This window comes from Bombyx mandarina, chromosome 17 (assembly GCF_030267445.1).
Source record: "Bombyx mandarina strain Sakado chromosome 17, ASM3026744v2".
NCBI lineage: Eukaryota > Metazoa > Arthropoda > Insecta > Lepidoptera > Bombycidae > Bombyx > Bombyx mandarina.
The window spans coordinates 480,709-495,099 of record NC_143223.1 but is presented as its reverse complement, the minus strand read 5'-3'; the positions used below and the strand labels follow the sequence as shown (position 1 = coordinate 495,099).

Here is a 14,391-nt window from a genome sequence, read left to right as displayed (position 1 = left end):
CAACAATGAATTATTTTATAAAATTTTCGTTTTTTTTAAATTACGTTTATTTAATGATATCAAACTTTTAAAGTTACATTTGAGTGACGGTATATCGCTTCGTGAAATGAAATGTTATTATATAATAATAATAATAATAATAATAAAAAAATGTCAAATTACAACATCACAATACTAATGTAATCAAGAACTGTATTTGGCGAAAAATTAAACATACAACAATGATAGAGCTTCCAAAAATTGAAAGAAATGTGAATAATACGCAAGATCTGTGCAAGTACATATCTGTAATACTTAATTTATTTTGTGAGTCAACAAATATACAGATGTAGGACATCTAATACAGTACATTCCTTCAATTCTGGATCAATGTATCTCTAATGCCTGACAATAGCTTAATGAATGTAGACCTAACAATCTAAAGAAATTATGCCAACGTAAAATTTAATCACATTAAAATTACCTACTAAAATTATAACAGTGACATAGGTATTTACTTTTGGTGAATTATTAGAATTATTACCTACAATTAATCTGATAATAGATAGATCTGCGCATCTCACAAGAACTGGCTCATAATAATTTCATTGCGAGCGGTAAATCTCTTAGTGTTCGTCTGAGTTAGCGAAATTGTGTAAAGTCTTGAGTGTTAATGAGCTAAAATCAGTATTACCAACAACATCAACAGATGCCGTCCCATTTGCAAGAGTCGAAGACGAGAGTGGAAAGGTCGGGTTCAGCAAACTTCAGCCGAATTGTTACTTGAAAGCAAGCCGATAGCCGAGGCCTAAAGGATACAAAGGTCGGTGCATTCGTATTGAGCGATACGACTGGGTCGGTGTTCGGATCCCGCAGGCAGGTACCAATTTTTCTAATAAAATACGAGTACTTTATGGTAGGCAGCGGCTTGGCTCTGCCCCTGGCATTGTTGACGTCCATGACCGACGGTCACCACTTACCATCAGGTGGGCTGTATGCTCGTCTGCATACAAGGGCAATAAAAAAAAAGAACTGTGTGACTAAAATATAGTAACCAAATATATGACCTATGACCTACATATAGAATCTTTCTCGCATTTATAGGCGCATTACGCACAGTCAAAATGTGTTGTGCGTTCTGCAGATGCGGGGCCTGTTGTCCATGCACCGCAAGCGAGTATGCACCCCGGGACGCCGAGAGGACCAACCAGCGATTGTCTGACATGCGCAGTTTTGACATGCGCGTCAAAACAGATAGCTTGCAAATGCGTATCATGTATAATTAAAAAAAAAACTATTATTTCACGAGTTTTATGTGTTTAGAGAGAGAGGGAGAGAGAATATACTTTATTGAGCACCAAACCACAATCAACATTCAAAAACAGTCAACAGGTATATTTGTACAAGGCGGCTTTATTGCTAAAAGGAATCTCTTCTAAACAATTGTTTTATCTATAGAAATACTGAAAAAGGTACAGCAGGTATGTTGCGGTGTACTATTAACAATATCTAGAGTGGTCTATCAAGATAGACCAAACCATTACGCAGATTATTAAAGAAAAATAATAATATTATATATACCAATATATAGACATACTACCTCTACAAAAAACCAATTAGGGACACGTAAATTATTTAAACGAAGCCAATATTGTACAGAAAATTCTACCACCATTTAAAAAATGTTTAGTTTCAAAACAAAGGAACCATTGTAACCTGCTCAGTCAGTTCCATTTATTAATGAGTTCTTAATGCTGATGGCGATTCTTTGCAACTTCCGTGTGTCCTAACGACGCCTTCTTCATCATGCTAGTTCAAATCTTCTGCGTGGTTTTTTTTTATTACATTTAACACGTGCTTTCAATCTCAATCAATCCTGCAGCTTCACGTTATAATAGAGACGCCAACCTCATGTTTTAAGGTTATTTCGTCGGCGGAGTCCGGCAACCACCTAACACCAGTTGAGCCATCAGCTCATCTCTCAATCTAGAGAATTAAAAAGCCAATTTATTGTTCTATCTACAATGGAAAAAAAGTTGGTTATACGGAAGGAAAAAGGTAGTACACGTGACCACTCCCGATTTCTGATTGTTCCAGCGTAAAATAATCACGTAGCTACCAACCAAATTAAATATAATGGAAATAATAAATACAAGGATACAAAATTGAGCGGCTCCTTGAGGAAAATGTAATATTAAACGACTAGTATGTGTTCTCTGATGTTATATGAAACACTTTATCATCCAAAAAATATAATTATTCCATTCAATATAACAAATTAGATTTATTCAAGGATAGTATTAAATGTTAGACGACGCATGCAGTACTTTCAATGTGAAGCTTTCGGTTGTTTTTTTTTGTTTCTTAACATGCAGACGATTTGGATCTACCTGACAAAAAGTAGTCTGAGCCACCTTTGGGTAGTGGCGGTAGTATACTTTCTTCATTACTCGCCGCTAAATATTCATTTTCGAGCCTAGACAACTTCGATTGATAGAAGCTAGACAAAGGCATCTATCACTAATCCTTGCTTTGCACATGTCCTCTTTTAATCAGACGAAATAAACAAATGAGTTAACGGCCCATCTTATCAATAGGGGGCCCCGACACATACATCGTGACTTGAATGGCGCTGAGGTTTCGATTGATGTAAGATGTTAAGATGCTCAACTCTTCAAATCCGGACGCCTGATTGTTTCTCGATGGTGAAGAAGCAGGCTTTTAACATGTACAATAATAATAGGGTCGTGCATCCCTCGGGTAAGGAAAAGCACTCAAAGCAAAGTATAAAATCTGTTTTGTCAGCTCTATTGTTAATTAAAAGTCATCCTGCTTATCTGTTACGCGGCAGAATCAAATAGCGTGAGACACAACTTTTTGTTCTAAATGCTCCGTCGACCTCTTTCTAGTCTAAATAATTATATTTTGTGATTCATCAAAAAGTGAAATTGAATAAAATTACTTGATTACAATTTAATAATAGAATAAAAATGAAATAATGTGATAAATAATGCTCAGTAAAAAAAAGAAAAAATTCAAGCTTGCATTTATACAACGGCCGTCAGGTGTAGTGGTAAGTGACACGGTCACTACACAAGGGGGTCGCGGGTTTGAATCCCGCCAAGGGAAGATATTTGTATGATAAATATAAATGTCTTTTCCAGGGTTATGGATGTATATTAAATATATGTACGTGTATAATAAAAATCTTATATTTATTTCCGTTATCTGGTACCTGTAACACAAGTTCTTTGTGAACTTAGCACGGGACCAGTTAACGTGGCGTGATTGTTATTAAACATTTATTTATTATTTATTTATTTCATAGTTTTTAACACAAAGTTTTCATTTCGAATATGTCATAGTTTTCAAAACGTTTCATGAAACCTAAATATAGTTGTCCTAGGCCTTAATTTTTTCGTATAGAATTTAAATATCAAAAATAATTCGGGCTACCTACCTACATATGTCGGGTCGCGTCAATTTCCTTTTACCTATAAATAGATTAGTTTCCGGTCTCGCCACCGGCGCCACGGTCGCTTAATCTCATTTCACATCGATGCGCCAACAACGTTAGACGTTCACGATTTTAATCAAATTTCATCTGTTCGTTGCTGTGAGAAAATAAGGAGTCGTTTATTTTTAACTTACACCAGCTGACGGATTAAAACATGCGTTGTAGAGATGCTGCGGACAGTATTAATTCGATTTGCAAAAGACAACGGCTCGACTGTTTTTTTAAGTGGTTACGGGGGGCACGTAGACATCTACAACGTTAATGCCGCCACCCACCTTGAGATATGAGTTCTAAGGTCTCAGTATAGTTACAGTGGCTGCTCCGCCTTTCAAACCGAAACGCATTACTGCTTCACGGCAGAAATAGACAGGGTGGTACCTACACATGCAGACTCAGAAGAGGTCCTACCATCAATACCACCTGTGGCCCTAGCTTTGCTAATGTCCATGAACTACGGTGACTACTTACTATCAGGAGGGCTCTATGCCTCCTCTCTTTACAAAGACGATAAAAAAGGTTTACTTTTAACTATCTCTGTGGTTAATTAAATATAAAAGTAAAACCAATTTGATGAGGTGATAAAATAAATCAGCTTAAAAGGTTGACCAGATATTATAGTCTAAAATTGTTTTGGTGGGGATATATTTTGTGTAGTGGCCCTTGGTCGTTTATATCATTATACGAAATAGAGTGATATTTATTCAGCAGGATACTAAAACAAAAATGAAAGGGAAACAAAACATCAAAAGTATAAATCGAATGAAATAGAAAAAAAAATTGTTGCCTATTGAAAAAAAATTGTCTTTGTCAGAATGTAATGTCCAACGATCCTTTGATAAATCCATGTGTAAAACGCGGAAAGATACAAAAGAGATATTATTACGTAACCGGATGACCGGCGCTATTTTTTATTCTTAGCTTTTATTTTCCTTCAATTCTAGATTCTTGTTCTCTTCGTTTGCAAATTAGATTTTTTCCCCTACCTATGTTGATAGCCTTGAGAGGCTATTTCAGCTTCAGCCTAACGTTTGTAGGTGAGCTCACCGTGCTCAAACCGGAGTGTTGCTAACACTGACCCTAGCAAGAGCAGCGCTTCGCAGAATCTACCACCGGATCGGAAACGTGACCCACTGAGAAGATCCGGCGAGAAGCGCAGTGGGCTGTGTCTATGGGTTAATCCGCTCGTCGAGCCCTTCATCGCAAGCAACGGGTTCGACGAGGACGGTGACCAGTGCTTGTGGTGCCTAAAAGCACTGTTAATGGATCAGGAGGATCCGTATTGACGTGCTTTGGGCGACGTTGACGACTTACCATTCGGTCTACAGGGCCAATGAAGTGATATTAGTACAAGTCGCTACAAGTTAGATAGCATACAATAATAATAAGAAACTTTAAATGATTGAATACCACCATCACGCGTCATACGTACGGTCTGTTTGTAAGCTAATTGCAACACCAAATTGAATTTAAGCCCGCAGCGCAGCGCCGCGCCGGTTCGAGGCAATATCGCCATTTAGCAAACATTCCCAAACATTCCTCGGCAATTTAACACGGCATATAAATATTTTCACTGTGGGCAATCTGGATTATTGTGTTATAATCTGTGTTTTGTTGTGATTGTACGTTGCTGTTTTACGAAGGAGGGTGTAGTTAGTACGCGTGCAGTGGAAAGGTCTGTAGACTTGGTAACATAGTTAAGTTGGTTTTATTTTTATTGCTTATATGGGTGGACGAACTCACAGCCCACCTGGTGTTAAGTGGTTACTGGAGCCCATAGACATCTACAACGAAAATGCGCCACCCACCTTGAGATATAAGTTCTAAGGTCTCAAATATAGTTACAACGGCTGCCCCACCCTTCAAACCGAAACGCATTACGGCTTCACGGCAGAAATAGGCAGGGTGGTGGTTCCTACCCGCGCGGACTCACAAGAGGTCCTACCACCAGTAAACCAAGTTGGTGAAGAGAGAGAATTAATTATGTTTACCTTTTTGCTCAATTAGAAGGAGGGTGGCAGTATTCACCTCAAAGGATTTCGGTAACCTACAATCGATCAGATGGAACGTAAGCTCGTACACCTATTACAATAGAAAATATTATCACTACTGGTGGTAGGACCTCTTGTGAGTCCGCACGGGTAGGTACCACCAACCTGCCTATTTCTGCCGAGAAACAGTAATGCGTTTCGGTTTGAAGGGTGGGGCAGCCGTTGTAACTATACTGAGATTTTAGAACTCATATCTCAAGGTGGGTGGCGGCATTTACTTTGTAGATGTCTATGGGCTCCAGTAACCACTCAACACCAGGTGGGCTGTAAGCTCGTCCACACAACTATGCAATAAAAAATAATAAGAATCGCAGACCACTGGCAAGCTTACATGTTAAAATATCTATCAGAGCTACAAATATAAGAGTTAATTACTCATAAAAACCGGTCATGATTTCATCTGTTAAACTTTTTTTAAATTATGTCTTAAGGTATTTATTAAATAAAGAACGTTTATTCACTTTTATAATAAAAAATATTAATTACGATATCTACTACTCTCTAAGCAGGGATACGGTAAACGGTAAAAGTATTCAAGCTTCATCGTTGCAGCACACAGTGGGTCAGAGCCGGCGAGTGACCAGGAGGCTCCATCGACCTGTAAACTTTGCTTTGTGAATACTTTGTTACGCACAATTTAAATAAAACAGTAGAAAGGTACAGCATCTGATAGCATCACTGTGGTTCTGATAGATCGCTATGGTTTCACCGTTATAAGTTTTGTTAAAAATACATCATGAAAAGTTTGTCGATAGCTTCAAGTTTTACTACACTTGTACTGCAATAATAAGCTTGCATGGAACGCAGTGGCACGTATACAATCACTCAAATCCACGATCTGACACTGGTAGGGCGTATTATAAGCTTTCACAGGTAGCTACCAGCATCGGACTAATTTCTGCCGCGAATCATTGCTGATATTCAGACAGCTGTTATTATAGTTCAAGACTGACTGTATGCTTCATGTGTAGTCAGTCTGATTTCTCAGTAGGAAACACAACCTGAATGTTGTCTATGTTGACACAGCGTTCGTGTGCTTTTATCCGACCACGCAAAGCCGCCATCGCTCGAAACATGTCTTGTCGGATCCCCCGGATTCACTCTCGTTGCTTTTAAGCTTCTCAAGCACCGGTCACGGACGAAGAGTTCGACAAAGTAGCCCATAGACACAGCCCACTGAGTCTCTCACCGGATCTTCTCAGTGGGTCACGTTTCCGATCCGGAGGTAGATTCTGCGAAGCACTGCTCTTGCTAGTGTTAGCAAATTCTATCAGAATAAGCCCGTGAGCTCACCCAACCGTCCAGGCGTTGCTGGAATAGCTTGCTCTTGGGTTATCAGCGTATGGGTAGGGAAAAAAATGTTCGTGTGGTATGTATGGGCTTCGGTGCTTAAAGTCAGGTGTTTTGCCTGCCCAACTACTGAAATAAATCATGAGCGCGATCTCGTTCATGGCATGCTGCACGCACGTGTCTTTCTTCTATGGAGATTTGAAAAGACTAGCGATGGACATCCTTGGAGCTATCACAGTCCACGAGGAATGGTAACCGCTTACTATTAAATGGCGGTAAGATTTATCTATCTTTCTACTACCTTCAAAACACAGCCGTTCAAACGGATCGTATGATTAGACAATTATAAAGAAAAGCATACTATGTTTGTTTATAGTGTTCGTCCAATCGGTTGGGCGTCCTAGGGATGTCGCCGTGAGTCTGGTTATAGGTTTGACAGCGGAAATCCCCCTACTCTGCTCGGGTTTTGACCCGGGTGGAGATCGGATGTCGGATCAGAAAGTACAAGGGAGTCGTTTTGTGGGTAGGGCTATAATAACCTTGGTCCCACGGTCTGCTCCCAACATCTGTAGGCCGTCAAGTCCCAAATATCCCACGTGTCCTCTAGGCACGGACACCGCGTATGAGGTTCGGCCCGTTAAAAAAAGTTTGAATTCACGAAACGCAATCTGCTTAGGAATGATATGTTTACTTACTTTGGATGTTTAGCATCCCATTCATACATGACCTTCTTTAGCTTGGTTACTTCATCAGCGCTATCCATCTTAGGTGAATTCGTCAGGGTGTCAGCTTTAGAAAACTTTCCTTTTAGCTTTGTGCCAGCTGTAACAATATTATTTAATTGAATGTTCAGTTGGACAAGACTAAGTCTAATTGGAATGATAATAGTTGATCTGACTATGTATCAGTAGATACATACATACTGCATATCTTCATTTTCGAATTTACTCTTTTAGGGAAGGTCCGCTATCATTTAGGTGACTTGAATCTTAGATACTGCAGGTAGAAACTATGAACAGGCGCTGCTGTTCACACGATATCGCCTTTCTCCCGTTCCCTTTGTAATTTGCCCAAGATTATTAACTGTAGCAGCTCTTCCTTACTATTTTAAGGGATTTTCGACCCGCTCGCCAGTGCAAGTTGGCAATGTCAGGCTACAGCCAACTTGTTGCTTATTACTAACTTTTTTCAAATCCCTTTTATGGAGAGACTAAGGGAAAAATAGAAAGAAGTTAATTTCAGAACCACTTTACCAGGTTTTTTCGTCGGCCTCAAGTTTTGCCTGCGTTCAATGATGCAGTGATCCAGATATTCTCTGTCACTGACTGCGCATGAAGACTGCGGCATTTTAGTTTCAAAAACACGATTGATCAAACCTGAGAAGAAACACAGTAAAAATCTTGCATCTGCTCTTTCGACTCTTGTGAAACTATAGTAGACTTGTCGCGGTGCGTTTGTGATATTTGTTTGCGTTCGTCGACTTCGTTCGTGGTTACCGATGCTTGTAGATGTTAGAATGTCGATGCCGTCATATCACCTTAATCCATTAGATGGAAATCACATACTTTGTATTGTATAACCGATGTGGCATAACTACATCACGGTTGGTGGAGGCAGCGCGGTGATATCTGAGCAAGTTGCACGGGTATGTAAGTTCACAGTACGTCCCACAAACAGTAATTTATACGATTTGCGGATTTGATTTGTATACTCGATATTATACCTTCATTATGGAAGTCCCTTCTGAATACTTTATGTGCTTGGTTACATCGAAAAATTGGTATTTAGTGACAAATCTAAGTCCCTATAGAGTTGCATAATGTGTACACCGGGCGTTTACACTCGATCGAAGTAGTTTCAGAGTTAGATTCAGACCACCGTCCCGTCGTTATGAAGCTCGGTCGCGCTCCCGATTCCGTTCCCGTCACGAGGACTGTGGTGGATTGGCACACGCTGGGCATCAGCCTGGCTGAATCTGATCCACCATCGCTCCCGTTTAGCCCGGACTCTACCCCGTCTCCTCAGGATACCGCTGAAGCCATAGACATCTTAACGTCACACATCACCTCGACATTAGATAGGTCATCGAAACAAGTTGTAGCGGAGGACTTCCTTCACCGCTTCAAATTGTCCGACGATATTAGGGAACTCCTTAGAGCTAAGAACGCCTCGATACGCGCCTACGACAGGTATCCTACCGCGGAAAATCGAATTCGAATGCGTGCCCTACAACGCGACGTAAAGTCTCGCATCGCCGAAGTCCGAGATGCCAGATGGTCTGATTTCTTAGAAAGACTCGCGCCCTCTCAAAGGTCTTACTACCGCTTAGCTCGTACTCTCAAATCGGATACGGTAGTAACTATGCCCCCCCTCGTAGGCCCCTCAGGCCGACTCGCGGCGTTCGATGATGATGAAAAAACAGAGCTGCTGGCCGATACATTGCAAACCCAGTGCACGCCCAGCACTCAATCCGTGGACCCTGTTCATGTAGAATTAGTAGACAGTGAGGTAGAACGCAGAGTCTCCTTGCCACCCTCGGACGCGTTACCACCCGTCACCCCGATGGAAGTTAAAGACTTGATCAAAGACCTACGTCCTCGCAAGGCTCCCGGTTCCGACGGTATATCCAACCGCGTTATTAAACTTCTACCCGTCCAACTCATCGTGATGTTGGCATCTATTTTCAATGCCGCTATGGCGAACTGTATCTTTCCCGCGGTGTGGAAAGAGGCGGACGTTATCGGCATACATAAACCCGGTAAACCAAAAAATCATCCGACGAGCTACCGCCCGATTAGCCTCCTCATGTCTTTAGGCAAACTGTATGAGCGTCTGCTCTACAAACTCCTCAGAGACTTCGTCTCATCCAAGGGCATTCTCATCGATGAACAATTCGGATTCCGTACAAATCACTCATGCGTTCAACAGGTGCACCGCCTCACGGAGCACATTCTTGTGGGGCTTAATCGACCAAAACCGTTATACACGGGAGCTCTCTTCTTCGACGTTGCAAAAGCGTTCGACAAAGTCTGGCACAACGGTTTGATTTTCAAACTATTCAACATGGGCGTGCCGGATAGTCTCGTGCTCATCATACGGGACTTCTTGTCGAACCGCTCTTTTCGATATCGAGTCGAGGGAACCCGCTCCTCCCCACGACCTCTCACAGCTGGAGTCCCGCAAGGCTCTGTCCTCTCACCCCTCCTATTTAGCTTATTCGTTAACGATATTCCCCGGTCGCCGCCGACCCATTTAGCTTTATTCGCCGACGACACGACTGTTTACTATTCCAGTAGAAACAAGTCCCTAATCGCGAAGAAGCTTCAGAGCGCAGCCCTAGCTCTAGGACAGTGGTTCCGAAAATGGCGCATAGACATCAACCCAGCGAAAAGTACTGCGGTGCAAATAGCACCGCAGTACTCCGGGAGGAAATCCGTGTGGAGCTTCCCCTCTGAAATACAGAGGGGAAGCTCCACACGGATTTCCTCCCGTATTAGGAGGAGGAATCTCACACCCCCGATTACTCTCTTTAGTCAATCCATACCCTGGGCCAGGAAGGTCAAGTACCTGGGCGTTACCCTGGATGCATCGATGACATTCCGCCCGCATATAAAATCAGTCCGTGACCGTGCCGCGTTTATTCTCGGTAGACTCTACCCCATGATCTGTAAGCGGAGTAAAATGTCCCTTCTTTTTTTTTTTTTTTTTTTTTTTTTTTTTTTTTTTTTTTTTTTTTTTTTTATTGCCCTTGTAGGCAGACGAGCATACGGCCCACCTGATGGTGAGTGGTTACCGTCGCCCATGGACTTCAGCAATGCCAGGGGCAGAGCCAAGCCGCTGCCTACCGCTTAATACTCTCCACAAGCCTCGTTTGAAGAAGGACATGTCATAGCGCTCGGGAAACACCGTGGAGGGGAGCTCATTCCATAGCCGGATGGTACGTGGCAAAAAAGACCTCTGGAAACGCACTGTGGATGACCGCAGTGGCTCCAGGTAGTATGGATGAACTCTACTCCGGTGGCGGGCGGTGCGATGGTAAAAACGAGATGCCGGTATCATCTCGAACAATTCCTCAGAGCACTCCCCATGGAACATACGGTACAAAATACAGAGGGAACCGAAGTCCCTCCGCAGACCCAGAGGTTCCAAACGATCCGTGAGACCGGGATTATCGACAATCCGAACGGCCCTCCTCTGTATGGAGTCAAATGGAAGAAGCTGGTATTTGGGAGCCCCGGCCCAGAGATGGGAGCAGTACTCCACGCGAGGCCGGACTTGTGCTTGTGTGACTTCGGAACAAGGTGACACTTTACAAAACTTGCATAAGGCCCGTCATGACTTACGCGAGTGTGGTGTTCGCTCACGCGGCCCGCACACACATAGACACCCTTCAATCTCTACAATCCCGCTTTTGCAGGTTAGCCGTCGGAGCTCCGTGGTTCGTGAGGAACGTTGACCTACACGACGACCTGGGCCTCGAATCTATCTAGAAATACATGAAGTCAGCGTCGGAACGGTACTTCGATAAGGCTATGCGTCATGATAATCGCCTTATCGTAGCCGCCGCTGACTACTCCCCGAATCCTGATCATGCAGGAGCCAGTCACCGTCGACGCCCTAGACACGTCCTTACGGATCCCTCAGATCCAATAACGTTTGCACTAGACGCCTTCAGCTCTAGGAGCAGGCTTAGGGACCTCAGTAACCGTACTCGTCGAACTCGACAAAGAGTTCGCCGTGCAACCTAACCCATGAATCAGCTCGCTGAGTTTCTCGCCGGATCTTCTCAGCGGGTCGCGATTCCGATCCGGTAGTAGATTCATTCGCGAAGCAGCTACTCTTGAGTTGTTAGGTCTCCTTCGGAGGCGCTCGGGTAGCTGTTAGCAAATCCCACCCCTCCTGGCTGAGTCTTTGCTCGCCCACCTGTCCTGGTGAAACTGGAAAGGCCTCCGGGCCACCAGTAATCCTTCAATCATAAAAAAATAAAATAAAAAAAAACACCGGGCGTCTTACCCTCTACCGTACGCTTGGAATATTTTTGCGAATAATCTGTTCTGAAAATTGTTTTTATAGAGGATATGTCAAACCAATATTTTAGCTTACTTCACCTTTGCCTTCTACAATTTCTAGCATAGATAAAGCTGACCTTCCTTCATCCTCAGATTTCACTGTTTCGTAAACAAATGGCTTCGAAATATCTTGATTTATTCTCGACTTGTTTACTGATTGCTTTTCCTGTAAGATGATTGGTCTCTATTACAATATGGCCTCCCCATGTAAACGATGCGTTAGAGCGTGTCGATATCGCCCGCCTTCGTAATTTAAACTAAATTGCAGTACTGAATTGAACCAAACCGAACTAAACTTATTGAGTGTATTATATATTAATAATTTTGTTTTTATGCCGGTACAAGTGACGACATCTGTCATCATATAAAAATCCGAATGTTCTATCTGTATCGAGAATTGTCTAATGGCCCCGTGAATATTCTTGACATATATAAGACGAGTCTACCGAGAATCTTCTGGAAAATTGTAGACATAATCGACACGATTATAATGCGCGGGATTAGCGACGCGAAGGAAATTCTATTCGAAGTAAAACAACCTGTGTGCTTAGTGCGAGTTTTTTAATGTTCTCGATAGCGTAAAAGTTAACTCGAATTCGTATGTATTGGAACAGCGCCCCTCGCAGCAAACGGCATTAAGCATACTGAAGGGAAGCGAGGAAAAGTGCATTGCGATAGTACAGTACAGAAAGCTGACAAACACATACACACACAGTTAACAAATGGGCAATTAATATTTCACAGAACCGGTGATTGTTTTCAATATCCATTTTATTGACAACACTAATGATCGTTAAATAGCAACCCAAAAAAAGCATTAAATTAATTACAATCACTTTTGTTTATAGCGTCTAGTTCTCTGTGCTATACATAAACAAAAATTCATCGTAAATCATACAGAATCAATTAAGAAACTATAACATAACTTCCAAAATCAATTTAGTTAGCGGATATCGTTAGTTATCGAACCAAAATTAATATTGAAAGGTAAACAAAAGGGAAGTTAACTGTTCAAGTAAACGAGTTAGCAAACAACTGTCCCACGGTCTACAGCTTTTAGTTCCGTTAAAAGCCATATGAGTGCTTTAAAACATGAAGCCCGACTATGCTTTAAAGTTAAATTTTGCACAAACTCATTTGTATGACGAGATGAATAAATTCAAAGTTAAATGTAATGAATCAGTGACTAGCTTTCGTGAGGTCGAGCTTGATACCCGGCCATTAATATTTTTTATATTTCTTGGCAAATATTAGTGTTTCTAATGGCGTGGAGGATTGGTTGGTGGTGGTCTGCCCTCGTAAACTAGTTAGAGAAGTCGTTACCGGCAAAACCTTCAACTTTTTCAACTCAGCACATCCATTAACGGCCTCCCAGAAGTCACAACATTTGTTCATCGTATACGCATTGTCTTCTTCATTAGGAGTGAAGTCGAATACCACATTTTGAGCTATACACAGCTCCCCACAACCACCACCGCTAAAAATGCTGCTCTGGGTGGTCAAATTATTTATGTCTGGTGGCTCGGTGTTTCTAGTCTCCAAAATATTTAAGTCTGGCTCCATTTTTATCTAATATTTGAAAGGTTTGACAGATGTCATAACAAGAACTGTCAGAATACAATGACGTGACGAGTAATCTTAGTTTATTCTTTTGCACTAAAACGTTTTTGACAGTTCGGTGTTATATCAATGGTCAATGTGATTTATTACACATTTACAATTGTGTAACATTGTAATATAGAACGAGCATTATGTCCGTAGACATGTAAAGTACACTAAACGAAATTCCAGATTAATATTAACTTACATTTCAAATATATTTATTAAATTCGTATTATAATACAATACAAAAAACAAAAAGAATTTAAATATACTATACAAAAATAGATTATCGTTTGTCTACGACAGAAGCTACGGGTGGGATTAAACTGTGACGATTGAAGACCTTAATGCGGTAGGCAGCGGTTTGGCTGTGCCCCTGACATTGCTAACGTTCATGGGTGACGATAATCACTCAGCACCAGGTGGGCCGTATGCTCATCTGCCTATAAGAGCAATAAAAAGAAATGAACAAATTGTATTTTTTTTTAATGTTAATAACACAAGAAAAAATATAATACATAGAATAAATCTTACGGTATCAGAGACTATGATCGAATTTCAGTTATTCAGCATTACTAATCATAATGTCCATATGTCCAATGTCCAATCATAAATAAACACCACATCCAATAGTCTATAATGCAGATGGGCTTAGAGCTTGTCTGCCTATCAGCAACAATAAAAATATTTATTTATTATTTATTGATTTTATTGTTATTAATCTGTTTTAACGACGTACGTTACACAATGTAGGTAACAGTTGCAAAATGCGTATGAAATACACAAAATTCGTTCGTTTCAATAATGCTTAATAAAATACACAAGAAAACACACCCAACAAATAGCGATAGACGTCGATGTAAATCCATTATTTCAGGGTTCGAAT

General features: G+C 41.3%; 2 protein-coding genes across 2 annotated transcripts; one reads left to right on the top strand and one right to left on the bottom strand.

The window, feature by feature from the left end:
- Positions 1-221: 221 nt before the first annotated feature.
- LOC114244600 (uncharacterized) lies at positions 222-1,265 on the top strand. The gene is made up of 4 exons (XM_089734439.1): positions 222-277; positions 689-785; positions 856-859; positions 1,084-1,265. The coding sequence occupies exons 1-4, from the start codon at positions 222-224 to the stop codon at positions 1,263-1,265; spliced, it is 339 nt and encodes a 112-aa protein (XP_089590565.1).
- Positions 1,266-6,025: 4,760 nt separating this feature from the next.
- On the bottom strand, positions 6,026-13,466 carry LOC114244602 (uncharacterized). The gene is made up of 5 exons (XM_028176475.2): positions 13,227-13,466; positions 11,943-12,069; positions 8,088-8,210; positions 7,530-7,656; positions 6,026-6,142 (listed from the first exon to the last, which is right to left on the bottom strand). The coding sequence occupies exons 1-5, from the start codon at positions 13,464-13,466 to the stop codon at positions 6,085-6,087; spliced, it is 675 nt and encodes a 224-aa protein (XP_028032276.2). The 3' UTR covers positions 6,026-6,084.
- Between the last annotated feature and the right edge of the window lie 925 nt (positions 13,467-14,391).

What these genes read in the sequence shown, in the direction of transcription:
- LOC114244600 (XM_089734439.1), top strand. Translation starts at nt 222, where the DNA reads ATGATAGAGCTTCCAAAAATTGAAAGAAATGTGAATAATACGCAAGAT. An exon ending in AATACGCAAGATCTGTGCAA is followed by an intron (nt 278 to 688) that starts GTACATATCTGT and finishes CAACATCAACAG; the next exon opens with ATGCCGTCCCATTTGCAAGA.
- LOC114244602 (XM_028176475.2), bottom strand. Translation starts at nt 13,466, where the DNA reads ATGGAGCCAGACTTAAATATTTTGGAGACTAGAAACACCGAGCCACCA. An exon ending in AAAAGTTGAAGGTTTTGCCG is followed by an intron (nt 12,070 to 13,226) that starts GTAACGACTTCT and finishes ATCATCTTACAG; the next exon opens with GAAAAGCAATCAGTAAACAA. An exon ending in GAGGCCGACGAAAAAACCTG is followed by an intron (nt 7,657 to 8,087) that starts GTAAAGTGGTTC and finishes ATATTGTTACAG; the next exon opens with CTGGCACAAAGCTAAAAGGA.